Here is a 27,870-nt window from a genome sequence, read left to right as displayed (position 1 = left end):
GCTGCAATATGTGGGAAACGTGTAGCTCAGCGGGTGTCCTCTTCTCCCTTTGTCTCGTGCTCTCTCACACGGGCACACTCGTGCAACTAAGCGCCTACGTCAGAAAAAAGGGAGAACAACACTGTCAGTGAGCACTTGGTGTACAACGGCCATTGTGTTTGGGATAAGCCGGTGGTGGTAACTACGACAGCACGAAGGCTGCCAGCCGTTTGTTATTACCGCCTAAAAACCTGACTAGCGGGCATGCCGCGCATAACCGCTTCATCAACACCACCTTGCTGATCACGTCAACATGAGCGCGCCGAACAAGTCTTCGGAGAAAAGGTTTGTGTGAAATATATAAAGAAGTAAATAAATGCCCATGAAGAGTTAACGTAGACGTTTTTAGTTCGTAATGGGATTTAGAGTCTCTTCTTTACAGTCCCTGTTTACCGATAAAGCTATTTAATCCTAGTGACACTTTCAGTTTTATGAATGGACTGGATGAAGAGTTGAATGTGTTTAATAAAAGACAAACTTGTGTCCAGAAGGTGTCAGTGTAGTGTACGCAGTAAGCTGCTGAGGAAGAGTCCGCGTCTGTGTCTGCTGTAAGAAAAAACAAACTTCACAGTATGCAAACATTACATCTGCATGTGGTTTCAGTCTGAAACCGCATGCAGATGTAATGTTGGCAACAAGGATGACAATAATTAGTGCAAGACTTATGCTTCTGAAAGATGAATCAATATGCGTTGGCATAACTGAAGAGTAGTTTAATCTGCAGTTGATAAAGCAGCAGGTTTATGTTGTTATACTATTATCTTTTTTTTCTTTGAACAGAAACGGCCCCAAAAATAAGCTGGATAAGCTTTTAAAGGAGAGAAAATGCACATTTCCCCTTCTGATCAAGGTATGGAAACAGCAATTCGTCTTACCACTGTGCTTTATTTCAACTGTATACTAAATCTTGAGAGGGGGTTTTTCTTTTAATTGTGCCATCATGAAAGCTTAATGTATTACATAAGTTAGTGTTGTTGCCAAGGTTTTGTGGGGTGACGGAAGGCCTCCAAGTAACCAAACACCCCGAGTTCATCTGCAGGCCATTAAATAAATGTTATTTGGGTGATTGTGTGCTCTCAGCAGAAGTGATTTATTGGGGAACATGCTCTCCCTTGTAAAGTTCTTGGCCTGCACCATGGAAGCATCTGAGAGATGTGCTCTATTCCCATTTGCTGGGAAGAGCAAAACTACTCGATGGCGAATAGCTATGACGTTACACGCGTCCCATATCTGAAGCTTTCCGCGCGGACACCTGTGTTAACCCCATCATCTCTTCTTCCTGGAAGGTTCCACAGCTTTAAACTGTGCCCTGCAAGGACACATTCATGCAGGGGTGGACTGATTCGCCCACCCCCTCCCTTCTGCATGATGGGATTAGTGTGTTTCAAAGCACCTGAGACCTCCCTCGCTGAGCTCCTATCGGACACTTTTATAGTTACTGTTGATTAAACTTTTAATACAGTTTGGACCTCTTTGCCAATAGTGGACAAAGACCAGTGGAGGAGAAATTACTGCATCCTTTAATGCAACAAAGATCATGCTCACTGTTGTCTTTCTGTAAAGCATCCTGGGTTCAGCGTCATTCAGACTATTTTTAAGTAAAGCAGGGATATTTTGATAAAGAAAATAGATGAGCAAGGTGGAGAAACAAACGAGAGAACATATGAATTTGGGGAATTGGGGACACCAGATTGATATTGCATGTGTGTGTGTTGGGTTTGAGAGAGTGGGAATTTAATGACCTGTGGAGAGGGCCAAATCACAGCAATAAGAAAGCCCATCGTCACTTAAAACAGCACAACCAAGCCAAGCTCGGTTTGTGTCTTCCATGTGGATTACTGCATACTGCAGAATGGGTCAGCTAAACGCATCCTTGTTTAATCCTATCATGGCTCCTCTTATTCTTTGATCCCAACACTTAAAAAAGGCCCTCAAACAGATATCCTTATTAATTAGCAATAGAACTCCCCACAGGTTGTTGAGCTAAAAGATGCCCAACATAAGAAGGCTGAAAAATCTTTGATCATCAGTGAGATATTTGATAGAGTGGTAGCTGAGGCATCATTTGAAGCTGCCATGGATGGTTAGGGTGTCAGTTCAAAAGATTTTTCTGGTTTTCTAAGTTAGGCTATCGATGCGAAGCATTTGCGTCATTGCAAAATACGGACGCAAGCAGCTGCTCTCAACAGATGCTTGCTGAGACTGGAGCAGGCAGTGTCTTTTCAAGTTTGCAGCTTTCGTATATTATGACTCACTGCTCAAGTCCACTTGATCATTTAAGAATGCTTTTTATATCTCACAGTGACTCATGCATGTACTTGGACATATATGACTTACATATGGACATTCATCCCGTTACTGAAGCTCAATGTTTGCCTTATACTGGGAGCTTCATGCACGTGCACATCTCTATGTTAAGAGATTTCTTACCCCATGGCTCATGAATTAGCTGAATAAAGTTGTAACATTAAATAGTGTAATTGGAATAGCAGATCTGCAGTTTAAATTTAGCACTGAAATGCCTGCATAAAAGTTTTATAAAAGCTTGTATAAAAACACAGTAGCAGACTACGTTAGATTAAGACCTTGATTATATTTCTTGCACTTCTTGACATGCTTCACTGCATTGCACCTGGTCAGCCACCTCCACAGAATGTGGAATAAGGAGTGTGCCACCCTATTATTCTAATGAACCTTGCCCCTGATAGAGTTTCTCATCACTGCTTTGTTCCTTGATGACACCGGACCCCTGAATAAAAGCCGGTCATTTAGAGAGACATAGGGTTCACCTCTTCTGAATGACAGGCTGATATCGATGTCAGTGAGCACAGAGTTCACACTGTCACTTTACTGCAAAGTTGACTCTGCGCGTAAATTACATCTGAAGTACGATGAGCTTAATTCTAATCATGTCCTAATCAAACGATCGTTTCTTGTTTCTCATTCCGAGCGTGTTTGCGGATCTGCTTTCCTGCACTGTGTTCCCTCGAGTTTATGTTTATGCATGGAAGATGTTGTGTGTGCCAACTGAACGGCCTGCGGCTTGTTTGTCACATGGCTCTCACTCGTGTCAACATGTGAATCTCCATGATCACCAAAATAGTTCCAGCCATAGCAACATTTTCATTTCTGCCAGCGATTGCTATTCCTCCCACTGGTTCCTGCAAGCTGGGCAGGTCTCATACTGCCAAGGTGTGATCCTGGTTAGGCCACCATGTCACGGCTAAATTTCACAATGGTGAGGTGGTGTAGCGATGCTGCCCCGGAGAGGATCAAGAGGCCAGAACACTCCTCGGCCGATAAACATTAATTGGATCTACAAAGAATGCTGTGTAAACAGCCACCCAGGGAGTTTAGTTAATGAGTGTCTGGTTTAGTTGCATGAAGTGTCTGTTTTCCTTTAACAGTGAGTCATGCAGTACCGAGCTGCAGGGTATGCCAACGTCCTCCCCCATCACACCCTTTCGTTCCATCTCCATAGGCTCAGGAGAATTGTTGTGTAATCTGGTCTAATCTAAAATATCGTTATATAAAAGGACACATTTGTTGCGATTGGTTCACTGATTCCTACACAGTTTTACAGTATAATGCAATATCTAAGAATATGAGATGTGACTACTTTAAATCATCTAGTAGTTTTGCACAGTTTTGATTGAAGCAGCAAATTCAAACTTCACTGTTGGCTGAAAATGAAAAGTGTTTTAAAACCCCCCCACTAATAATAAGTATTTGTGTCTTTTACTATGATGATCATTTATGTAATTATAATTGCACTTCCTCTCATGAAAGCTTGTAATTGTATTACATAATCAGGATCACATTAATCAGGATTTACCTTTAAGCCACGCCTGTGCTAGCCAGAGTGTGTCAGTATACACCTGTAGAAATGGGGAAGGACTCAATGAATGTTTCATTCTTCATTGTTTGCATCCATCATGCGAGCCATGAGATTAAATCCTGCAATTTGTGCTAATGATACACTTTGAAGGCTGTATATTGTCTGTCTTTGTCTAGCTCAAACATTGGCTGCTTCGTACCCGGGTGGTGCAAAGGCTTGTTGTGGTAGGTGACAGGAGAGTAAGTACTTTGGGGTCAGAAGTGGACAGTTGATCTTACCTAGGTGATAAGGCTCAACTTTGTCCCACCACTGGGACGCAAAAAGGTTGGCTGGTTGGTGGGTTACCATAACTTAGCTTGCCAACTGATGATTAGAAAGTAAAGGAGGGGATGGTTTCTAGGAAAGCTGAAAATGGAAAATTAAATGCTGTGTTGCCTGGAGATTATAGCTCACTTGGCGCAACATTAGACCCATTTGTAGACAAGGTTTGTGGTCACAGGGCTGCCAGAGATGTCAGGCCATCATCACTCACACAGGTCTGATGGCACAAGTGCGCCGACTCCATCCTCAGGTTCTCAAACCTGGCAGGGCAGAGTCTGGGGCATTTAGGTCAGCGCCCGCACCGCACACGACAGGGGGTGTTGCGGTGTTGTAAACATATTTAGCAGTGAAACATATCACACACACACATTTTGATTATAGAGCTGAACTCTGACACACACATGCACCTGCAAACATTTTACGCCTCAGCTGCCTCACAAGCAGGCCAATTAATTTAATCTTATTGGGTTTATTGAAATAACAGTGCAGTGGTCTGAGCCAGACATGGGGCCCTGGGTCAGGGCTCATTCCAGGGAAGGAATGCCGCAGATCTTAGATGAAAGAATAATTCATGAGGTAAGACTTCCAGCTCTATATTAATTTAGAAAGAATAAGATAAATATAGGCTATGGTGTCTTACTAGAGATTGTATCAGTAGAACTGCTGTAGAGACATCATGACTTTTAACTTGAATGCATTGAATATCTCCAAAATATTTAGTTTTGATGTGAACAGAACAACAGAGCTCGGAGTATCCAAAGCTGGATCCAATCAATGTTGATGAGACTAAACCCAGCCAGGCTATCGACTGTTACTGAGCTAGAATATGTTTTGTGTTTTTATTCTTGTAGTTGTAGGGCATCAGTACAATCGGTTTCCTGGCCTTTTAAAATTTCACAAACAGAAAAGACTTCCAGCGTGTTTTTAATGGTTTTCAGAGAATAGCTGCACAGCGATGCAGTGCGAAGAACAGTTAGACCTGCAGGAGTACTTTTGGCTGTTGACTATGTGTCTCACTGCAGCTCAAAAGATTAAGAGAGGTGAAGAAATAGCAACGCAAAATGTTTAAAAAAGACTATTTTCTGACTGAATCACAGAGCTTTTATGACCACATAACATTTTATTTTAGTTACAGTTAAAATCTTTGGGATTTCTTTCTGTGTTGAGGCATTCAACAAGGGTGCAACGGGTAGCAAGCATTCAGTCTGTATGTTGGATTAATTTCAAACAGTGAGGGGTTTATCTGTCGGTGCCACGATGGGGAAGTATAATAATTCCACCACAGCCCCATCAACCCCCGATCAAGGCCACAGAAAAATGACCTGTGGCCCAATTCTGGTGTTTTCTGTGACAGTCTGTCTGATAAAGGAGGCAGACAGGAAACTCTTGTATATCTGTTTGTGGTTATTACAGTACATGAAATGGTGAAGATTGTATTATAGTGCATGGGAGGATTATACATGTAGGTGGTCCCGACGGGCCAGCACAGTTGACACAAATATGAAGTAGTAGGTCAGCCTCCACAACCATCGAACACCCCACACAAACATATAAATCACAACAATATAATATTGAAGTAAAATAAATATTATGTGTTTGAAGAGAGTTCAGCAGCTTTTTGTCACAATCTTTCGTTTTTAGAAATCTGACTCATCACACTTTGTTAGCCTCAGATCATATCATGAAATCATATCACATAGTGCCATTTAATTTCATGTTTGTCTTTGATTTTGCTTTTATTTGCTATTTTATGACATACGTTACAACTTAAACATTAGAAAATATTCACTGGTTTGCTTTAAAGGCTTATCCAGTTCAGGGTTTGGAGGAGCTGCGGCGTATCCCAGCTGTCGAGGGGTGAGAGGAGGGGCAGGTAGACAGGTAGCACCTCACACCTTCAGTCTATTTAAAACTGGTAATTAACCGAACCTCTTGTTAGGTGTGGCTGTGTGCAGGCAGGAATAGGACCCAAGGTGCAGACTCCGGAGACAGAACTTAAACCAAAACAGCTTTAATGCTGAACGCAAACATAACATAACTGGAAAAACTCAAAAAAAACAAACTAACACCAGCAGATTGACAAAACACACAGCAACGTAAACGGTAGATCGCCACACAGAGAAACACAGGGCTTAAATACACAGAGGGAGCAATCAGGGAATGAGTAACAGGAGGGAAACACAGCTGGGACAAATCAGAACTGATGAGACCAAAGAAGCGTAAACTGAACACACTGAGATAAGACAGAGACCTTCAAAGTAAAACAGGAAACACATAACACAGACTCACATGCAGGCACTACAGAGGGAACAGAGACGTGGGACCAGGGCAGACACAAACACTGACTGGATGTGGGGATACAGCAGACAGGGAAGACAGCAACTATGGAACACAGACAGAAAACCAGAACACTAAAACTCTAACCAACCCCACCCAGAGAACCTAAACTAAGAATGATCCTAAAACCCATAAAGCAAAGCTAGAATATAATGAAATAACAAAATCAAAGAACCAAAAACACAAAACACTGGGTCAACGACCCAGGGACCCTAACACCTCTGGGAGAAAGCCAGAAATCCCACTCAGGACAACAAACAAGACTTTGGTCTAAAGCAACAGTGCTAACCACAAAATGTCCCCATTATTGGAAAATATCCTCATTGATATTTTCTTATTATAAATCAATTCATTAATTTATTCATCAGGACAAATCTGCTCAGTTGACTTTGATTGCAGGATGTTTTTGTCAAACAGGGCAGATACTTTTCCAAATTTAGACAGTGTTTTACTACAAACGGTGGCTTGTGTTTCTGTTGATGGACACAAGTCGACTTGAGGTTATTTGCCTGTTTTTGTCTCACCGTCTTCACCCTGCTGGAGAGAGCCTCTCCACGTGCCTAATAAGATTTCGCTTGCCTGGGAACTGCTTAATTTTCAGCTTTACTCAAATAAAGAAACACAGACACTAACATAGCAAACATGAATGCAATCACACAGATACAAGCACACAGACCTCCTTATAGAGAATGGGGCTGAGCGGGCTAATATTCAGAATGTGGCTTGATTGTAATTACTTTAATAAAAACAGATTATCAGATGCTCTTTTAATGCAGCGACTCAATGACGACATCGTTATTGTTCTTCAGAAAAGAACTCATTTATTTCCACAGTAGGTTTAACAGACTGGGGATCTTAGCCACAACACCTTTGCAAAATTTGCACTTTTGCACAAAAACTGTTTACATATAATGTATGTTACAAGTGAGTTTATAATCACCTGTGTGACTAAAGTGTATGTGGTTGTGCCACCTTGTGAACTTGACCCATATTGCACATGGTGACATGCTGTTACTGAGACGTCTGCTGTGCATTTTAAACTGCAGATGCTGCATTGCACCTGCCAGCCGGGTCACACTACCCACATACCTCTCTGCCATGTGGGAGGGGACACTGACACGGTCTGTTTTGGCCGATAACCCATCTTCTTTCAATTTGCCTGCACCTGGCAGCGATTAGCCAAAGGCCCAACAGCATGTAAGGCACCAGGTTGCAGTCCTCTCAGAGGTGGCAGGTTGGTCATGACTTAACAGACTTACTGTTCGTTCTATCCAGATCAGAGACATTAAAAAGGTATAGCCCAGTTATATGACTGATCCAGCTGGTTGAGGAGCAAATGAATTAAATAATACAGGACAAGAGAATACAGGATGAGAGAAGTGATACAGCAGCTACTGTACCTCAAGTGTCTCAACTGGCTGACTGAGCAGTAATGGAATACAGTACCCTGGTGCTTCATGCTACAGGAATAGCAACATTTTTCCTGTCACCAAAACATGGTGATTTACAGATTTTATTTTTAGTGGAGGGGTGGAACCTGTGTGAGCGCAGCGTGCTTGTGCTTACTGACAGCGTGTCCTTTGGTCTTTGGTATGACTGCAACATTTAATATGAACTGTTGCACTCTTACCTCCCTAATAACTGGACTTTAAATAGAGAGCTCCTCCGATAAATCATTTAATCATCGGCAATAAATTAAAAAGAAATACAGAGAGATAATTACAACACTTGGTTACCCAATGACTATCTGCAGTAAAAAGCTATAGTCAGCATTTGTCTCCTGTCCTGCTGTGGGCTCTGCTGTTTCTGCTGTTGTGTGTAGCAGGCAGGAGGCCAGGGGTAGCTACAGGAGGGTGGGGTGGCTAAGCTGTTTGTTAGCAAGACTGTAGCATCTCACAGGGGTTTGTGCAGCAAGTAAAGCAGCTAAAGAAGTGTAGAAGAGTAGAAGAGATGGAGGGGTGGATAAGGAGAAGCAGGCAGGGGGATATAACATCCCCGTTGTCTTTGTCTCCAGGATACAGTGACAAGTGAGAAGGAAGAGGAAAGTTGCAGGCATCTGTTGAACCACATGGGAGGGCCATTAGAGCTGCACCACCTCCCCATCTGACTTCCCCACGAAGTGCCCACCTGGGAGGATGATGAGCTCTGTACCTGTCTTTTCTCATCTGCCTAGTCCCAGCTCACCACTTCCCACCCCCTGTCCTTCACTCCCAGAGGCCTCTTTTATGGCAAAGTCAGTGCCAGGCCCCTGCTGCTTTGTCTCCGGCTCAGGATGGGTCCCCAGTCAAGTCCCATCCATACGTCACTGGCAGCAGCAGACAGAGAGCACTCCCTCACTCATAATAGCAACCGCACAAAGCAATAGCATCCTCTCAGTGTCTGTCGGCAGTCTGCCTCTCTGTTCTGGATAAAACCTGGGGCAGAGAAAAATACTTTGCAGAAACCTGACAGAGAAGAAACCACAGAGGTTTGGAATATAACCTTGTCTAAATGAATAACTCGATGAAGCAAGGTCCAGATTGTAGAGGAGTACTGTTCAGAGTCACAAGAAGTTTTCAGGGAACTTATCGTTTATGGAAACTTATCATCGCTTAGGTTTGTAGCATCGAGGTTCTGTCAAGTTGGAGAAATTTTTGTTTTTTAACAAATGGAGCTCAACTAGACCAAAAACCTACTGGAAATGCAGGCCTGGTATCATCACTGCAATCATAATCTTTTCATTTGCTCCTCAAACAAGAGGCCATCTGTCGTTACGGCACCTCTGGATGGAAATAGTGTCTAGAGGTTGAGATGTCGTTGAGGCTGCGGCTGTGACAGCATGGAGGAGATGTGCTATGTGGGAAGACGGGACCTCACCTGCCTGCTGTGGTTTTAGCCTCCTCCATGGCTGCTGCTGGGGTAGGAACAGGAGGGTCAACCCAGAGGTATATTTAGCAACAGGACTGCCTAGATGGGACTAAAGGCAATCATTTGTTTCCATTCTCCAGACAGCCACACCCACTTATCTGTTTTTAGTTAGAATTTATTTTTGTTTTTATTGATTTATTTTAAAGAAATGCTCACAGGCTTTACATTTTGTGCTATGACACCCGTCAATAAACTGTGATCCTTTGTTTCTTGATTTTTCTGTTCTCATTGTTTCTATACTCCATATCTGAGTTTTTTACTTCAGGTGCTCTCATGCGGCGTCTAATGTGTTGTCACCTGGGTGACAAAACAGAAGCTGCTTAAATACTCTTCCAGGATAAGTGTGGCAAGGTTTACAGTCCTCTATGTGCAGTCAAGATAGCTGTTTCATCTCGTTTCTAGTCTTTATGCTTGGCTAAGCTGCTTTTATTTTTAGCATGCACATGAGAGAGAAGTCAATATTCTCATCTAACCCCCCTTTTCCAGTCATGCTGCAGTACAGATGCATGGTAATGAGTTTTGTCAATATTAATGAGACTTAAAGGAGTCCTTCCACCTCTGAGAGGACCGCGTGCTCACTGTCACTATGTTCACCTCCCTCTTGGATGGCTTCTCCACCAACAGGGGACAAATACTCTCAGTGGCTCAGCTCTAAACCTTAACTTATCATTGGTAGCACCTTCTTCATATTTGGTCATTGTCCAAAAATAATGCTGCAAGATTATTCAGCATTATTTATCATACAGCTTGATTTCAAAATGAGATGCTAGGTTACTGTCTAAAGTGAAAGGCAGATTGTGAGGATAAGAGCATCTTTCTGTACTGTCTTGCATGACATTTTATTTGAACTACACTCTAGGTATTTGGGAATTTAGTATATTAAATAATTGCTTTATATAGAATTTTAGCTACCTGCTAGTATCGCAGATGCTACCCTGGCTCTTTCATACATAGCCCCTTGTAATTGTTCTTTTATAGACCCAGTCATGTTACTAACCTTCTGCCTAGAAATCTGAATTTGTGAGCTTTGCATTATCTAATTTTCCAATTGTCATTGCCGGCTTAATTTCAAGCATTTAAACGTCTTTGGAAACAGGATTGTATGCCTGACTAAACAAATACAGCAAGAGAAATAAGAGAACAAGAGAACAGATAAGAGTATAATGAGGGTAGTAGCAGCAGCTTCCTCAATAGATGCTCATTCCCAGAGCTGATTACTGAAGTAGCCACTGTTGTTGCATAACTGCTGTCGTCTTATCATATTCATCTCTTGTACTGGTTCCGGGCTAATCAGCACATGGAGCACTGAGTTGTTTCCCTCCTGCAGTGTGGATTAGTCACTGGAAAGCAAATAATCTCGTCTTACATTTGCATCACATGATGCAAATAGGTTTTGTTTTGTTGTAAACAGCAGCCATTTTGACATTTTACAGCAGGGTAAACAAAGGTAATTAAACATTTTAATTGTGTCTTTTTTGGCTCAGTGTAATAAATGATAGTTCCACCTGAGTTTACCTGGCCATAAACTGTCAGAATGGCTGTTGTGAAAGGGCCCCATGCTCTAATATGACTTTGAAGGGTAAGGTGTGTTTCATATGTCAGTCAGGGTTCAAAACACGTAACTGTTGTGTCAAGGTGAAATGAAAGTTCATTGCTATTTCTTCTGGGTTTTATGTAGGGCTGCCACAAACAATTATTTTGATAGTCGACTAGTCACCGATTATTTTTGCGATTAGTCGACTAATCAGATCATCATCCATTGGACGTAAAACGTACAGCTTATTGCACCAGCAGCATCTGCTCTTATATAACTATCATTAGCTTACAGCTTTAAGTGTTTAAGGTATGTGCTAACTAAAAATAAAGACAAGATGATAGTTTATTAAATTTTAATGACATTTGCAGATTGTTTCGGTGAAGTTTAATAAACTCCTTGCTATCTAAAATGTAACAGGACACCGGAGTAAATTCTCGAGCATCTCACACTTCTGATAATCAGCTGTCTGCTTGAGGTTTATTCAGCTGTGTAAAAACTATAACTTTAATCTCAGCCAAACCGATTTACTCAGGAACAAATGAAAACCATTGGCCGGGAGTCCGGTGTTCTCACGGGCTCTAGTGAGCCTTGAACCCCGGCTAGCTATCGAGCTAGTGGGTAACAGATGTCTCCGAAAACGTCGGAGCGCTTTTGAAAATGTGTATTGATAAACTGAGCAGATATTTGAGGTTTACACAGCTACATTCCCGCCTGAAAATATGTTAAACGTTTATTTTGTGACCCAGGAAGAATAATAAGAGTAATATTAAAACTAACTAGCTGCCGCCATTGTTGGAAACTGAGCTGGGCCGCGCTATGAATTCTGGGATAGGTTGGGCCACGAAGTATTCACCCGACCCATCCTTCAAATCTGGGGAAATGAAGGGCGCATTTGTCTGAGTCTTCGAATTTGGACAGTCTTCGTCGATTCGCTGTAGCGTAATCGGCCTCCAAATGCGGGCACTGTCACTACCCGATCCGTACCACGCACGTGCAAAAAGCCACTACTTCCGCTCGAAGCCTTTTATGATGGTTACGGTCAGATTATCTGTTGAGATGTTAAGAATAATAAGTATCTCTTAAAATGTTTGCAATAATGAAACATTTCAATATAATGTAGACAAAAACGAAAAATAAAAAGATAGTTACGGATCAGGACTCCCCGATCCGTACCGCGCATGTGCAGATGTTCTCTTCTTCTTCTCCATCACCAGTGTGTGAATGTGTGTGTGAATGTGTGGATGACTGGATATGTAAAGCGCTTTGGGGTCCTTAGGGACTAGTAAAGCGCTATATAAATACAGGCCATTTACCATTTCTGTTTCGTTTAATGGCAGTTTACTCCCCAGTGTACGGGGATACCGCCACCTGCTGACCGAGCAAATGAACCCTATTGTAAACTGAACTAGTGTCATTACAAACACGTACTCAACTGTGGTTATCGAGTGTTTATGTTTGTCTGTGTGGAGAGGATTGTTGGAATAGTGATGATGATGTCCGCTATAATTGTCAATTGTCAGTAAACACTTAACCTGGCTGATGAATCTTCATGTGACATATTACTAAGTCAGTATTATTAAGTCTATAATTAGGTGCCATTCTTCTTATTTTATGGCACTGTTGTTCAATCGGGGGACGCTCTCTGTTGAGGAGAAAAGCATGAATTTGTTTGTATACGGATTATCCATTGTTTAAATGTCCCGGGCAGTCGAAAAGGAGGCAGAGCTGTTGAGAAATGCTAGGAGCTAACTGGGCGCTAACCGTGTCACTCAAATACATTAGCTGTGTCCCAAAACGTCGGCTGCATCCTTCGGAGGCTGCATTTGAAGGCCGATTACGTCACAGCCAGGCGACGAAGGCTGTCCCAATTCGTCGACTCCTTCAAATGCAGCCGACAAATACGTCCTTCATTTTCCCGAATTTGAAGGATGGGTCGGGTGTTTCCTTCGTGGCCCACCATATCCCAGAATTCATAGTGCGGCCCAGCCAATTTCAGTTTCCAACAATGGCAGCTGCTGCTAAGTTTTAAAATTACTCTTATTAATCTTCCTGTGCCACAAAATAAACTTTTAACATATTTTCAGGTGAGAAAGTAGCTGTGCAAACTTCAAATATCTGCTCGGTTTATCAAGACATCGCATCTTTGCTAAAGTGCGCCGACGTTTTTGGAGACGTCTGTTACCCACCCGCTCGATAGCTAGCCGGGGGGTTCAATGGTCACTCGAGCCGGCGAGAGCAGCGGACTCCTGGCTTCATTGTTTTCAGACCCCCGCTGTCTTTCGCTACTAGGGTTAAATATCATATATAAGTCACTCGGATAACATAAAAATGTAATTGTTTGGCTTTTTTCGGTGTTTTATTTGTTCCGGAGTAAATCAGTTTGGCTGAGATCAAAGTTATTAGATTATTAGATTAAATAAAACTTTATTAATCCATCAGGTGGTTTCCTGTGGGATTTTCACACAGCTGAATAAACGTCAAACAGAAAACTGATTAAACAGAAGTGTGAGACGGTCGAGAATTTACGCCAGTGTCCTGTTATATTTTAGTTCGTTTATTAAACTCCACCGACACAGCGGTGACGCAAATCTGAAGGTTAGACCGTCCCATTTGACAAGCCTCACTAGGGATGGGTACCGGTATCCGGTGCCATGATGGCACCAGTTCTGTCATAAACGGTAGTAACCAGACCGAAAAGCAGCGCACATTTCGGTGCTTTTTTTTCCTGAGCTGTGATACACTTTAGATTCTAGCCAATCATTTTACGTTTCCAAGGATAGTAGGCGGGGCCAGGTACGTAGGTTCTTTTAGAGCAGAGCTACAGATTAAAAATGTCCAAGGCGAAGCGGTCAGAAGTCTGGCTGTACTTCACAGCAAAAGATGCAAACTCAGCAGCAACAAGTGCTTTAAGCTGATACTGTGATACTGTCAAAGGAGGTAACACCTCGAATCTGATGAAACACCTGGCGACGCATAGCGTTTTTTTTTAAAGCCGAGAAATGCGCTGTATTTGATAGCTTGCTGCGAGACCTCACACCGAGCACATCTACTGTTATCGGACCCGGAGTTAGCAACATCCCCCGAGAACCAGAAGAGGAGAGTCCTGGCCCCTAGCCCTGCCAGTGTAGCAGAAATGATGAGGATGATGATGCAGCAGCAGCCGTTCTTCTCTGCGTGAGTAGCTTCATGTTGTTCGTGTGTAATTTACATTGAGTAGGCTAACCACGTTATTACATTAATGCATGTAAGGTGAACTAGCAAACATCATCATAGCTACATGCGGCTGTCTTCTTGTTTGATGGCAGATACTCCCTTCACCCTGGCCAAAAAGGCTAAAATGACCAAAGAAAAAGTGGAAAACAGTTAAACATGAGAGGTTTTTGGACAAAGTTTGTGTTTTTTCCATTGTTTAAGCACTGCTTCCAGCCAAGAGTGATGCCATATATGCCCCATAGCTGCAGAAAAGGCTAAAATTGTTATCTTTTTACAAAAAACAGCTGAACATGAGAGGTTTTTGGACCAATTTTGTGTTCTCCATTCTTTAAGCACCGGTTTGAGCACCGTTTAAGCACCGGCACCGTTTCAAAAGTACCGATTTGGCACCAGTATCGGATAAAACCTAAACGATACCCATCCCTAAGCCTCACACTTCCGGCCTTCTCGGTCTCGGACTACTAAATTAGTCGTCGACGATTTTGATAGTCGACGTAATCGTGACTAGTCGACTAATCGTGGCAGCCCTAGTTTTATGAAGTTCTTTTAAAGTGTGCTAAGGCTAACAAATGTGTTGAAATGCGTTGAGTGCATTAATCACTGTTTTGACATTCTGTTTTATAGAATACTTCTTATATAGCACTTTTCTGCTCTACTTGAACACTAAAAGGGCTTGGTACAACTCCACTCATTCACCCAAGCCTAATTGCTTCGTATCTATCATTCACACTATGATAATCAGAGAGCAATTTGAGGTTTAGTATCTTGCTCAAGGAGCTGAGATTTTAGTTCATTTTTATCAACTACTTGACCCTGCAGTGCACACACAAATGGCACAGGACTGTAAAACATGGCAGATTTTAGCAGAACTGCTTAATTTTAATTAATGTTGGCAGAAAGACACAAAAGGAATAAGAAAAGTTTTAATCCAGTAAACCTGCTGGATTTATCTGAATGTAGCTACTGTGGAAAACACATCGCGCGTGTGCGTGTCACTTAAAGATGAAGACTCATCTTGAAGAACGACGGTGAGACCGTGCGTTACTTGCGCGCTTTCGACAGCGCAGAGGTTTCTGGACCTCACTTTGAAAATAGTCTACAAAACATTTACAGTACCTGAAGTGAGCTCAAGCATTGTGGCCAGTACGTGCGTGCGTTGGTGTAGCCCTCGCTGCACAGCGTCGGTGTTGGAGAGCCCATCAGTCACACCGCATGGTGTAGGTGGACGACAGCAAACGGATAAAAAAACCAACAAATCTATATCGGGACAGCCCCAGCTGTCAGCGGCAGAAACCTGAACAGGTGGCTCCTCCGGTGTCTTAGCAGAACGCGTCACGGCACAACAGCTTGTCTCGCGGGCTAATCTCCTCTCTGACGACAGTGCATTTACCGTGTGCGCGTAAAACCGGGAGTACGGCAGCTTTGGGTTGCGGGAATCTGATCAGTCATCGGGATTTTCCTCATCAGTGTTGATTCAGTGTTTATCACGAAGTTGGACTTTTGGAAAGTGCGCCTTGTTTTTGAGGTTGGACGGACAGAGTTGGATACAATGACTTGGATTTCGTAATTTCTCCTTTGTTTTTGGATTGTCAAGGCTGATAACACAGCATGCTGCCAGAAATAAATAACAAGGTGAGGAGTTGTTTGTTCGCTGGATACTAGACTGACTGTCTGGTAGCAAAGCAGGAAGTTCTTATTAATCGAATAGGGATCAATATTCCAGTTTACAGGCAGTTCATTGGAAAATTACAAAAACAAATTGACGATACTCATAAAAGTTTCCTGGGATTATTTTATGGGATCATAATGTTGTCTGTGTTATATTGTTATGATACAGACAATATGAATATGTTCTGTGAATATTAATATTATCACTGCTTTATCTCCACTGGCACCAGTGCCAGAGCATGTGTTATCTTCATTTTTAGATGACTTTTGCTCTGACACAGGGCTAACATCCCTGATAATTGTAGGACAGACCTCTAACAGGTAAACTTTTATAATGAAACTATAGTAAAAATCTACCATTTTTATTGTATTCACTTTTTAAAAAACTCATTCCAAGAATATTAAACGTAACTTTGAAATGATTTCCATTTCTCTTTCATAAGCTATCCTACTTGAGTGCTTATTTCGCAGTCCACTCCCTTTCCCCTGAGTGCATGCCAAGTTATGATGAAAAATCTGATCCATTTCTATTTCAGTCGTTGTTTAGCCTACTTACTTCAGTGTTTGTTGTGCTGACAGATTCTGTAAGTCTATATGTGTTCTGGTATATTTTTCACACCTTACATGGGAACTGACATAAATTTAACCTTTGCTGTTTTTGGCACTTTAAAGAATTGTAGCCTTTTTTTTCCTGCATGAGTGAAAAAATGCAAAATTCCTTTTTACAAATTATGTCTAAAACTAAGGACTAGCACTATTTGTGATCACATGGTTTGATGACTATTTACCACCACTTTACATCCATCCTCTTCCTTGTGCTCACATTCAGCATGCGATGTGCAATACAAAATAAATGGAGAGCATGATTAGACATGTCTGACAGATGACAGTGTTCATGAGCAGCAGGTTTTAGTTTGTTGGTGTTTACCTCAATGGCTCCTGGTTTTATTGCTTTGCTTTAACCCTTTAACCAGTTGACCCTAATGGTGGACGGTTTTAAGGTCAACCTGCTCTCATACACCTGTTGAGATGATCCTACATCCAGCTAAGACTTAACCACATCAATAAAGGCATGGCTTTTGCTGTCTTGATTGTAGGTCCATTGTTTATTTGGGATGAGAGCAAATATCCTTTTTGTATATGGTCCCTCCGACCTTCGTGTTAATGGATTATGGATTTACATGGGCAAAGGGAGCACACGTTTATTGCATGTACAATAAAAGTTTGTCCAAGTCTTACAGTGTTACAGTTCATCCACTGTGTTCCAAAAACAGAATTCAATTTATTGTTTTTAAGAAAAAAAAGTGAAAACAAAATGTGCTCATTTACTTATTCAGTGTCAGCTGATGTATATGCATCTATAACAGTGGAATAAAAGGTCACAGGTCACATTTGCCTTATTGTGATGTCACTGGGTTTCCAGTGGCTCAGTACTCATTAGCCAGGCTTACAGCACACCTGTACAGGTGATGTTTAAGAAGTCAACCTGTCACAGTGACCTACATGGCTCCAGCTGTCACTCACTCACAACATTGTAACATGACCACATTATTGTACCCTACTCCTTGTCAGTGTTAACCTGAAGAACTGTATTGACTTTAATGTAAAGGGAGAACCCAGAGAGCGCCTGTATCCAGTTAAGCTTTAACAAAAAGTCGAATCAGCTAGTTGGGTTAATTCACCTTCTTCACTCTGTAGACAGTTCTGTGGTGACGCTGACTTGATGTTGCATTTGCTTCTGAGTCAATGATACAGATTAAGATTGTGATCTGGAAGCTGTTTTCCATCTAGCACCTGCAGACAACAACCCAACCTGGCCTGTGAGTTTAACACATATCCCCGTATGAAGCTAAGCTTTATTTCACCCATATGGTGTCATTCGACACAGTTGTGAGCTCAACCGCTGATTAATAAGGCACGTGTAAGCTGGCTTTGTGATGAAGCGACGCACACAGAATCATCCCAAACGTGTGTGGTACTTTTTTAGAACAGCGTTTATTGCTTCCCTGTAATGCATTCAGTCCAATGATTCTCCTGTGAGGACTGGCTCGGAAGCACGTGCACACCTACTGCAGAGCACATGGATGTGCACATGAGCGCATGCTTACACAAACTATGCACAAAGGGAAATTTAAAGTGAGAGGCTTGGTGTTGCTGGGTTTTTGCAGATGTGATCTATTTTAGGATCACAGTGCATTATTTTAGCTCGTCTGGTTTCAGCCCCGCTCAGCTGCCTAGAGGCTGTGTGTTTCTGAAGAGACTGGGGAATCCAGCACAAGTAGACACTTAATTATTATCTTACATGCCTGCTTTAATCTGTCTTTTTTGGTGTAAAGGGATTCCTTTATTTGACTTGGACACGTTGTCCAATTGCATCACGCTGTAAAAATAAGTCACTGCAGGAGAAAAATGTGGTTACCCATTGTATCTATTTTATTTCCAGCTTGTTGGGAATAAAAGGCAGCTATTTCTCACTTTTTGTGTAGGGCATTTTATGAATCATTCTCATTCCTCCCACAGACATCACGGCCAGAGGCCTTTCCTCACCCTCACAGGCTCCCAGCAGAAAGCAACCGTATTGGAACAAATCGGCCCTGCTCACAGGTCAGTGCTTTCCCACCGAATGATGCTTAACAGCTGACCAGAACATGTTCTTTAGCCAAGTCTATCCTCCACTGATGCCAACCTTTTCTTTTTGCATTCAAACTAATGTGCTGTGTCTGACCTACTCTAACAATTTCTACAAGACAAACAAAGAAAAAGATAAACTACAGCCACTACTTTCATCTCTTTTAAATATATATATATATGTGTGTGTGTGTGTGTGTGCGTTATTTAAACAACATGGCCCCCCAGTTACGTTCAGGCATGTAACTGTGTTTGCTTCCTTTGCCTGTTGTGGCAGGTGCTTGTGACTATATTTAGCTTATCTCTATGCGTCATAACCAAGTTGGCAGATCTTGCAGCAGCTCTTAACACGTGAGATGAAATATCAGAATTTATGAAAGTGCTTTTTTATGGAATGTTATCAATAATTAATATGTAAGAGTTTAATTTTCATCCATCCATTGCTAAAGGGGATGCAGTATCACTATGGATGTAGGGAATCTCTGTTTTCCGTGACATCTGAGTTCAATACATAAAAACGTGAGAAAAAAAACCCTGTTGTCACAGACGGTTCTGCAGGATGTTCTCAAGAGGACTTGGCAAAGCACAGATGTCTAATTTTGCACCATCACTGCCAGGATTGAGCCTTGCAAGGCAGTGACACATGTAATCATGCTCTCGAAGCAATCAGGGTGGCAGCCTAAGAAAAGCAGGTCAGTGCACCTCACCCTCCTACAAAGCCACCACTGACAGAGTCTGTCAGAGCGCAGACTCATGGGTCTTTGTCCCCCATTTTTCTTTCACCCTGACCGGTAATTCCAGACGCTATCAGCTGGAGGTCCCGGTCACCCAAGCCTCCACCGACAAAATGCATGAAGGGACGATGAAGCAAAACAGATGAGGTGCAGTTTGCACATTCTCATGAAAAAAAAAGAAAGGCGCTGCAACAAGCATTTAAAATGAATATTTGGATATCACACTTGCAGCCATATTTTCATCCAATTAATTTGTCGTCTTCTTACAGCTGTCTGTTTAGATGCCTGTGTGTTTCATTCTGTCATATGAAAATGTAGAATGTGTAGAGAAATATCATTTTAGAGGTCCCAGAGCTAGCTTGTTTGTTGACCTAAATTGCCTATTTTATAATAATTTTGTTATTATGTTTTATTTTATTTTTCACTTTCTTCAAAAATCAAGCTTTACGAGTTTGGTAAACTGATCTGATAAAACTTTGCTTTTCTTTTCTAACTCTTATTCCATTTATGTTTCACCTTTTTGTCTTGAATGCACTTACCAAATACACTTCTATAACAATTTATCTGAATCACAGAAGTTCAATTCCAGTGTGGGGACTCTGCCTCAGCTCGAGCCACCAGTGGTCCAGGTGATGGTTAGCAATGCCAAAAACCAGCAGCAGCAGTCAGACAGCATCTTGCCCCAAATTGCCAACAAAGGGGGTCCAAACAACTATCAGACACAATCGGTAAGGCTGTTATTGACTAGGCATCCATAACATGGTGAAGTAGAAGCCGTCAGCTAGTTTATTTAACTCAAAGCTGAGAAATGGCGCTGTAGTTTTAGAATCACTGTGAAAACGTAATGAGGATCCTTCATTACTATTCATCTCCCAAAATGCTAAAAGACTCTTTTATGTGTTACTTAACAGGATGAGAGGCCAAAGCCCGCTCAGCAGTTCACCACACGGTTTGGTACAACAGTCGATAAAGTGGCAGTGTCTCGCAACAGCAGGATTTTCATCAACAAGCTGGAGAAAGAGAAAGCATACGAGGGTCAAAGGTTACCCATGTCACCTGTAGGTATGTTGGTGTCAACCAGAATACAACACAAGTGAATCATAAAGGAAACGTTATTTCATATTTTGAATATATTGTGGGTGTTCCAACAAAAACACGTAACTAATATTTTTCATTGCCTTGATGGAATGAAAATAGCATGCTGGCATTGGAAGGCGATATTTCAGAATCCTCTGCATTTGGCAGATCAACGTGATACTGACTCATCCTGTCTTCCTCCTCATGCTTCCTGTTGCAGAAGCATTGAAGAACTTCCAGGATCGGCTGACAGAGTTTGAAAAGGAAGAAATCATGGATTATTCTGAGATCTGGTTCCTTGGTTTGGGTTCCCAGAAAATCGAGGGTTCCCAAGGAGCTCCACAGAACTCAGGATACGATGATGAACACGGAAGCTACATCAGGGTAATGTTTCAGAGCAAGCATTAGAGTTTTACTGGATTATAACCATCAGGCTTCATCTGTGTTGATGCCGAGGTTTTACAGCCTGCAGGAACTTATATTTTTGACCTAACACAGCAAAGACTGACAGTTAGATTAAATAAACAGGCCTAATGAAGAAATCATATGGTAGCATCTAACAAAAGGTGCAGTCAACACCCGAGTGTAGTTTCTAGAAGTTTCTTTGAAATAGAAAAGGAAAGAAATATTAATTATGATGAGGTCACCATCAGGTTGGGTCAGTTTGTCAAGAGTTTAAGTGACTCCATTCACAAGCACATCCACATATCGTGCGGTTACATTGTAACCGTGGTTCTCTGAGTGAGAGACTATCTCTCCACTCCGTACAAGTGGAGAGATAGTCTCGATATGATAGAGAACCCACATGTAGTATGCAACAGTAGTAGTCGTTATGTAAAAGACATTTGTGCCATTCATTTATGCACCAACAAGCTGGCCAATGAAAACAAACGACCTCCAGCAGCTGCGGGCACCACTCCACCGTTCAATCTGACCATGTATAAATCAGACACGTGATGGACAGTTGTGTGTCAATAGACAATATGCAATGAATGAGCTGTTAAAGGCTGAGTGACTGACCGTTGTTTAGACTCTCATATGTCTGCTGAGGCTCATCTCACTGTTACAGCGCTGACTGACAGTTACAGGAAAGCCACTGTGGCTGATGTGTACAAAGAAGAGAATGCTGCCTGTATTCTAAGACTAATATCACCAAGTTAATATAATGTTACGTTAGTAAATCATGATATTACTTTACATCATTTACTTTTACTGTGATATAAAGATTTGTTTTAGTGCAAGGACAAAGTGCACAGTAGTCTCACATCCTCACTTCTCCTCTCTCTTGCTCTTTCAGGTGTTGCATGACCACATTGCCTACAGGTTCGAAGTGCTGGAAGTGATCGGGAAAGGCTCCTTCGGGCAGGTCCTAAAATGCCTGGATCACAAGAACAATGAACTTGTAGCCATAAAGATAATCCGCAATAAGAAAAGGTATGAGAAATGACAGGAAAATGTAATATGATTTATTTTTTTCTTTTTGTTTGTGATCAATTCACTAAAGAATCAAAAAAGATCCTGAAATTTGTATTTTAAAAAAGAAAAAAAAAGAAACACTTCCTACCTTCATATACTTCTTGTTTTAAAATTGCAAGTGAAGTAAAGCTTTACAGCTCCTGACCTTTATCCTTGGACTTGCCCTCACACCGCTGTCAGATGGACATTAAACCCCCACTGAACTCATTTCAAACTAAATTTGGTCTATGTCTGAATTATTTAGTCTCAACTATTAGCTTAATATTTCACCCACCAGTGCACTACTTTTAGTACCTACTCTGGTATCAGCTATTCTTATTCAGCTACACTAACTGCCAAAAGTATTTGCTCATCTGCCTTAACATGCATATGAACTTGAGTGAAATCCCATTCTTAATCCATAGGGCTACTCACTCACCCATGTTCTTAGGACCTTGCTTTGTACACTCGTGCACAGTCATGTTGGAAGACGAAGGGCCATCCCCAACTGTTCTCCCAAAGTTGGGAGCATGAAATTGCCCGAAGTATCTTGGTATGCTGAAGCATTAAGAGTTTCTTTCACAGGAACTAATGGCCTAAACTCCTGAAAAACAACCACACAGCACAATCCCCCCTCCACCAGACTTTATGCTCGGCACAAACCAGGCAGACAAATACGTTCCGTCCAAACCAGTCTTGTCCATCGGACGGACAAGTGTGATTTGTCACTCCAGAGTAAACCTCTCCACGGCTAGCATCCAGTGGCGGCGTGTTTTACACCACTGCATCCAAGCTTTGCATTAGACCTGGTGATGTGAGGCTTGGATGCAGTTGCTTGGCCATGGAAACAATTTCCATGAAGCTCTCTACACACTGTTCTTGAGCTGATCTGAAGGTCTGCAATTTTATGTGGGTTGCTGACGTTCCCAATCACTCCCACCTTGTTATAATACCACTCAGTCAATTGTGGAATAGTTGTGGAAATTTCACGACTGGACTTGTTGCACCGATGCAATCCACGCTGGAATTCACTGAGCTCCTGAAGCAGTCTGTGTGCCTCGGTGCTTGATTTTATACCTGTGGCCACGAAGGTGATTGGAACACCTGAATGAAATAATATGGATGGATGACTGAATACTTTTGGCAATGTAGTTTTTGTTCACTGACTCCCTATGACAGACCGCCTAATAATTTTAACTGCTTATCTACCTGCCTCAATTGCTTGCCAGTTTTAGCTTTTAATATACTTTTATTACTTCAAATTTCTACTACTTACTTTCAAGTAGTTGTTATCTTTCCTGCTAAAGCCTGTCTACGTCTACTCAATTCTAAATTAAATTGTGTTCGGGTTTTGTCACATTGCCTGTCCAGGTACAACTGGCCCGTGGTCGCTGGGCTACCTCTGGGTGGGAATCACTGCTCTATGGAATAAGTTATTTGTGACATTGAAGAAGTTAACTTTTGTCAGTCATTTGAGATCTCATGCCCCGTTGTCAGTTTTTTTCCCCCACATGTCTGCAACCTGATCACTTTACACTTCAGGACACTGCCAAATAGCTGAGACCTGACTTAGCATGGTAGAAGTCGGCACCCCAATGGTATTATCTTACCTGTCCTTCTTAACTGAGGATCACAGTGGCTGCGGTGCCAGAGTCCTGTAGGTTAGATGCAGGAGCCACTGGGTCCTACCGCTACTTCAATAATGCAGAAAACAAAATAGGTGCAACCTGGCACAGAAGAACTTTAAGCTGTGTCAGACGGCTATCTTAGATCTGATTTCTCTGCAGTGGATATAAAGAAATATCCAGAGATATCAGGAGGCTTTTGTGCTGAAAAGCATCTCAATCAGAGAAATAAAGCTTGTACAAATACAGATCCTCATTTATTTAATGACTCTTCTCCCTTTATAGAAAAGAATATCTTTATTCTGCACTTGTATTATTAAAATATAGAAATGAGTAATGAATCAAATCACTCTTGGTGTGAATTTAAGTGTCAGCTGTAAATTTGTCTGTAGGTTTCATCACCAGGCTCTTGTGGAGCTGAAGATCTTGGATGTGATAAAGAGGAAAGACAAAGACAACCTCCACAACGTCATCCACATGAAGGAGTACTTCTACTTCCGAAATCACCTTTGCATCTCCTTTGAGCTTCTGGGGTTAGTATGTTACCTACATTCAGAAATAAGGAATGTAAACACACTAAATAATGAAGCGTTTAATCGAGGGGATCCGCCGTCAGTCACCCTTCCCAGGTACAATAGCACGGTGTGAAGACAGTGTAGCTTATCAAAGGCAGTTCTCGCATGTCTCTGGTCTTTACTTCTAAGTAACTGCAATCAATTAGGAGTAAATTGACTACCTGTGTACCTCCAGCCAACCATGTTTTAGTATGGGTCACTACTGATATCTATTTGAGGAGAGAGAACTTTGTGTGTCACTGTGGCTCAATGACCTTTACGGGACGTCTCGAGCTGCTACCTTGTCTAACATTACTGTCACCAAATCCTTTAGTTAAGGCCTTGATTGGGGCCCTATCTCTTACCCCTTCTTGCTTCATGTGTGAAGGATCTGGTTACACAGTCTAAAGAAATTCATGCTCAGAAATAGCAGGGGGATAAAGTTTTTGTATCGGTCTTCCTATGAATGGAGGCACAATCGCAGATTATTTCCAAGTAAGCGCTCAAGACTCAGTGCATGTTTTATTGTAGGTGTCAAGTGACATCAAAATGAGCAGCCTTCTTTTTCAGGGGGTTTATTTGAGGAGCATCTTTTTATAAGTGAATCCACATTGAGTACACTTGGACATGGACAAAGTATTTTCATAAAAACGTTCAGCTAAACGAAGCTTCTTTATGTGTCGTCATCTTGATGAAATAACCAAACGTCACACGTTCTTCCTTCATCTAGGGTGAACTTGTACGAGCTCATAAAAAAAAACAACTTCCAGGGCTTCAGCCTCGCCCTTATCCGGCGTTTCGCTCATGCACTTCTGAGGTGCCTGCAGATGCTGCACAGGGAGAAGATAATCCACTGCGACCTCAAACCGGTACTGACCTGCATCATAAGATAAAAAAATAATATTCGACTGATTGAAACGTAGTGAAGCAATCAAAACTGTACTGCTGTTGATGATTGCTTTGCAAGGATTACTCAGAACAATTTTGCAGATTGTGCTCCACCTTGTGGTACATCAGAGTATTGCACTGGTACTATAGAAATTGGCGAGTTTTTTGACAGTTTGCTTCTTCTTTTCAACAGGAGAACATCCTTCTCTCTCAAAGAGGGCCAGGCAACATCAAGGTGGTCGACTTTGGCTCAAGCTGCTATGAACAACAAAGAGGTAAGAAGGCAGAAGTGGTTTGATGCACATGTACAATTAAGTAATATCACGCTAGGGAGGTGACAGAAATGTTCTTGTTTCCCTACTCATTCCCCTCTTTTAGTGTACACATATATCCAGAGTCGCTTCTACCGCTCTCCAGAGGTCATCCTGGGTCACCCTTACAGCATGGCCATTGATATGTGGAGCCTGGGCTGCATCCTAGCTGAGCTTTACACAGGCTATCCTCTCTTCCCTGGAGAGAGTGAAGTGGAGCAGATAGCTTGCATAATGGAGGTATGACAAGGAAATAACCTGTTCTGTATACAGAGATTACTGTTCATGCTTTGCAAGTGTAATTGCTTCCTTCTTATTGTGATATTTGACCTGATAGGTCCTTGGAATGCCTCCAAATGATTTTGTTCAGTCAGCATCGAGAAGGAGGTTGTTCTTTGGTGAGATTCTAATAATTTATAATCATTTATATGTTTTATTTTATGTAAAGTATGTGTTTTTAGAACTCTTCAGAGATAGTGATAACTCTGGTAAATCTGTGTGGTATTATCTGTGCAGACTCTAAAGGAAACCCAAGAAATATCACTAACAGCAAGGGGAAGAAACGGAGACCGAGTTCCAAAGAGCTTTCAGCTGTGCTGAAAACGAATGATGCTGTCTTCTTAGACTTCATCAAACGCTGCCTCAGGTACACTTCTGCTTATTTGTTCATAGGTCACATTATGATTCTTTTCTTTGTCTTTCTTAATCGACCACAATTACATTTTGCTTCCTCTGACTTGAGCTGGTAGATCATGACTATTACTTGTACACATAAATGAATTCATCTAAATTCAAACTGTCTGCGCTTTTCAGCTGGGATCCAAGTAAGCGCATGACTCCTGATGAGGGGTTACAGCATGAGTGGATCCTACAAGGAAATTTCAACAAAGTCCGGAGCAGAACCAAGCCTGCAGCCAAGAAGACATCAGACAGTTCGACCAGCACAGACAAACAAGCTAACAGCTATCCTGGTGAGAATATGATATTTACCACATCGAAATTACTTTACTTGATATCCATGTCACTTTTTAAATTCTTTTGTAATTGCTGCGAGCTGACATCTAATGTGCTTTGTTTCTACGGCGCAGCAGAGAAGGTCAGCTCGGAAAGCAACAGCAGCGACAAGCTGAAGAGAGACAGTTCAGAAACCGGAACAAAGATGGCTCCCGCAGAGCGTCTGCGTCCCATTGGGGCCTCGGCAGAAGAGGAGGTGTGTGAACGTGAAGGCAAGCTGTCCACAGATACCAAGCAACAGGAATGCAGCGGAGAAAGGCCCATACACATCATCATCAAACCTCAAGAGGAAGATGACACAGAGAGGAAAGATATTCAGGAGCCATCTCAGGATTTGTCACCTGCTGTCTAACAAACGGAGATAAACATGCTACAATCATGACAAATGGGAACAGAGAACATTCAAATAACACGATTGAGAAAGCTGATTTTGAAAACCCTGCACATTCACAAAGTCAGTGAAACGTTACCACTGATAGTAACAGAAATGTGTGATTTACACTCACACACAGAAAACGTCTCCGTTTCCACGTGCCGTGTAGAAAACACTGATGTATGGAGTAGAAACAACAATCAACAGCAAAGACAGACATCGTTTTTATTGTTTAAACTATTCAGTCGTAGTGTATTATCATTTGTTTGGTGAATCTTTGAGTTTTTATGACAGTGAAGTCAATCAACCAGTTGCATTTTTGAATGAAGTTGAGATGCAGTTGTTAGTTTGTCTAAATGTGTCACAAACTGTCTGCCACACAACAATGTACAGATGATACAGCATAAACTCTCTTACTGTTTATGAACCCCAAAAATCTTTGCTGTGCATTGAAAAGATGAGCTGATGTAAAAAGAAAAGAACATTGTAGAAAAAAAGATCTGAAGAACTGTGTGGTGCAATAAAGGCTGAGCCAAATGTTTTCTTTTTTCAGTTGTGATATTCAAGAAATATTTCTCATGTACATTTTAATTATAGTATGAAGTCAATGACATACTGATTATTAATTATTTTATCGCTGTTTATTGTGGAATATATTTGACCCTTTGTTTCATATTTGTTTAACAGTTTAATTCAACAAACATTAAAGATTTGTAACAGAATTTACTGTATATATATATATATATAAATGTATGTTTCAGCTGTAACTTCTTATACATGTCAACCACAGACCATATTATGAGAAAATATTTCAGATACTTGTGGGGGACTTAGACAAGGTTTTACTTGTTGTCTTGTTACTGTATGAAGAAATTTTGTATGTCTGTGTTATTACCAACATTTTTTATATTAGATACAAAAAGACAATCCTATTATTGATAGTTTGTGCCTTGCAGTATTAGAAATCTTGCACTTTAATATTGTGTGTACACCTGAAATTGCTGAATTCTTACCCGAATTTGATTTAACCTGCCAGGATCCTTTTTATTTTATAAGATCATATATCTTATATAATGTTACAGAAGAAATTGAAAAAAAAAACTTGCATTTTATTAGTTTTTTGTTTGTTTGTTTGTTTGTTTGTTTTGTTTTGGGGGTTTTTAGTCGCCATAAAAGATCTGACATAAATTGCAGATAAGCCCGTGCCCTCGCTTTGTGTTCGCTAAGAAGGCTGAATGCTGAAATAAAGGATTGTAGCTGAAATAAAAGTCCTGATAAATCATTTTTATGACGGAATAAAAGACGAGAAAAAAGCTGTTTCAGAAACCATGTGTTTGATAAATCCTTTTTA

General features: G+C 41.5%; 1 protein-coding gene across 1 annotated transcript; it reads left to right on the top strand.

The window, feature by feature from the left end:
* Positions 1 to 27,763, top strand: dyrk4 (dual-specificity tyrosine-(Y)-phosphorylation regulated kinase 4). Its single transcript, XM_080876416.1, has 15 exons — positions 1 to 324; positions 820 to 889; positions 18,381 to 18,464; positions 19,798 to 19,950; positions 20,134 to 20,284; positions 20,520 to 20,683; positions 21,597 to 21,733; positions 23,772 to 23,912; positions 24,664 to 24,802; positions 25,015 to 25,096; positions 25,200 to 25,372; positions 25,470 to 25,530; positions 25,649 to 25,778; positions 25,946 to 26,103; positions 26,221 to 27,763. Exons 1-15 carry the CDS (start codon positions 293 to 295, stop codon positions 26,496 to 26,498), a joined length of 1,953 nt encoding a protein of 650 aa, XP_080732542.1. The 5' UTR covers positions 1 to 292; the 3' UTR covers positions 26,499 to 27,763.
* Positions 27,764 to 27,870: the final 107 nt, after the last annotated feature.

The sequence above is a fragment of the Rhamphochromis sp. 'chilingali' genome, assembly GCF_963969265.1.
Source record: "Rhamphochromis sp. 'chilingali' genome assembly, chromosome: 2".
Taxonomy (NCBI): domain Eukaryota; kingdom Metazoa; phylum Chordata; class Actinopteri; order Cichliformes; family Cichlidae; genus Rhamphochromis; species Rhamphochromis sp. 'chilingali'.
Note: the sequence above shows the minus strand (reverse complement) of the source record. Positions and strands in the feature narration are given on the sequence as shown.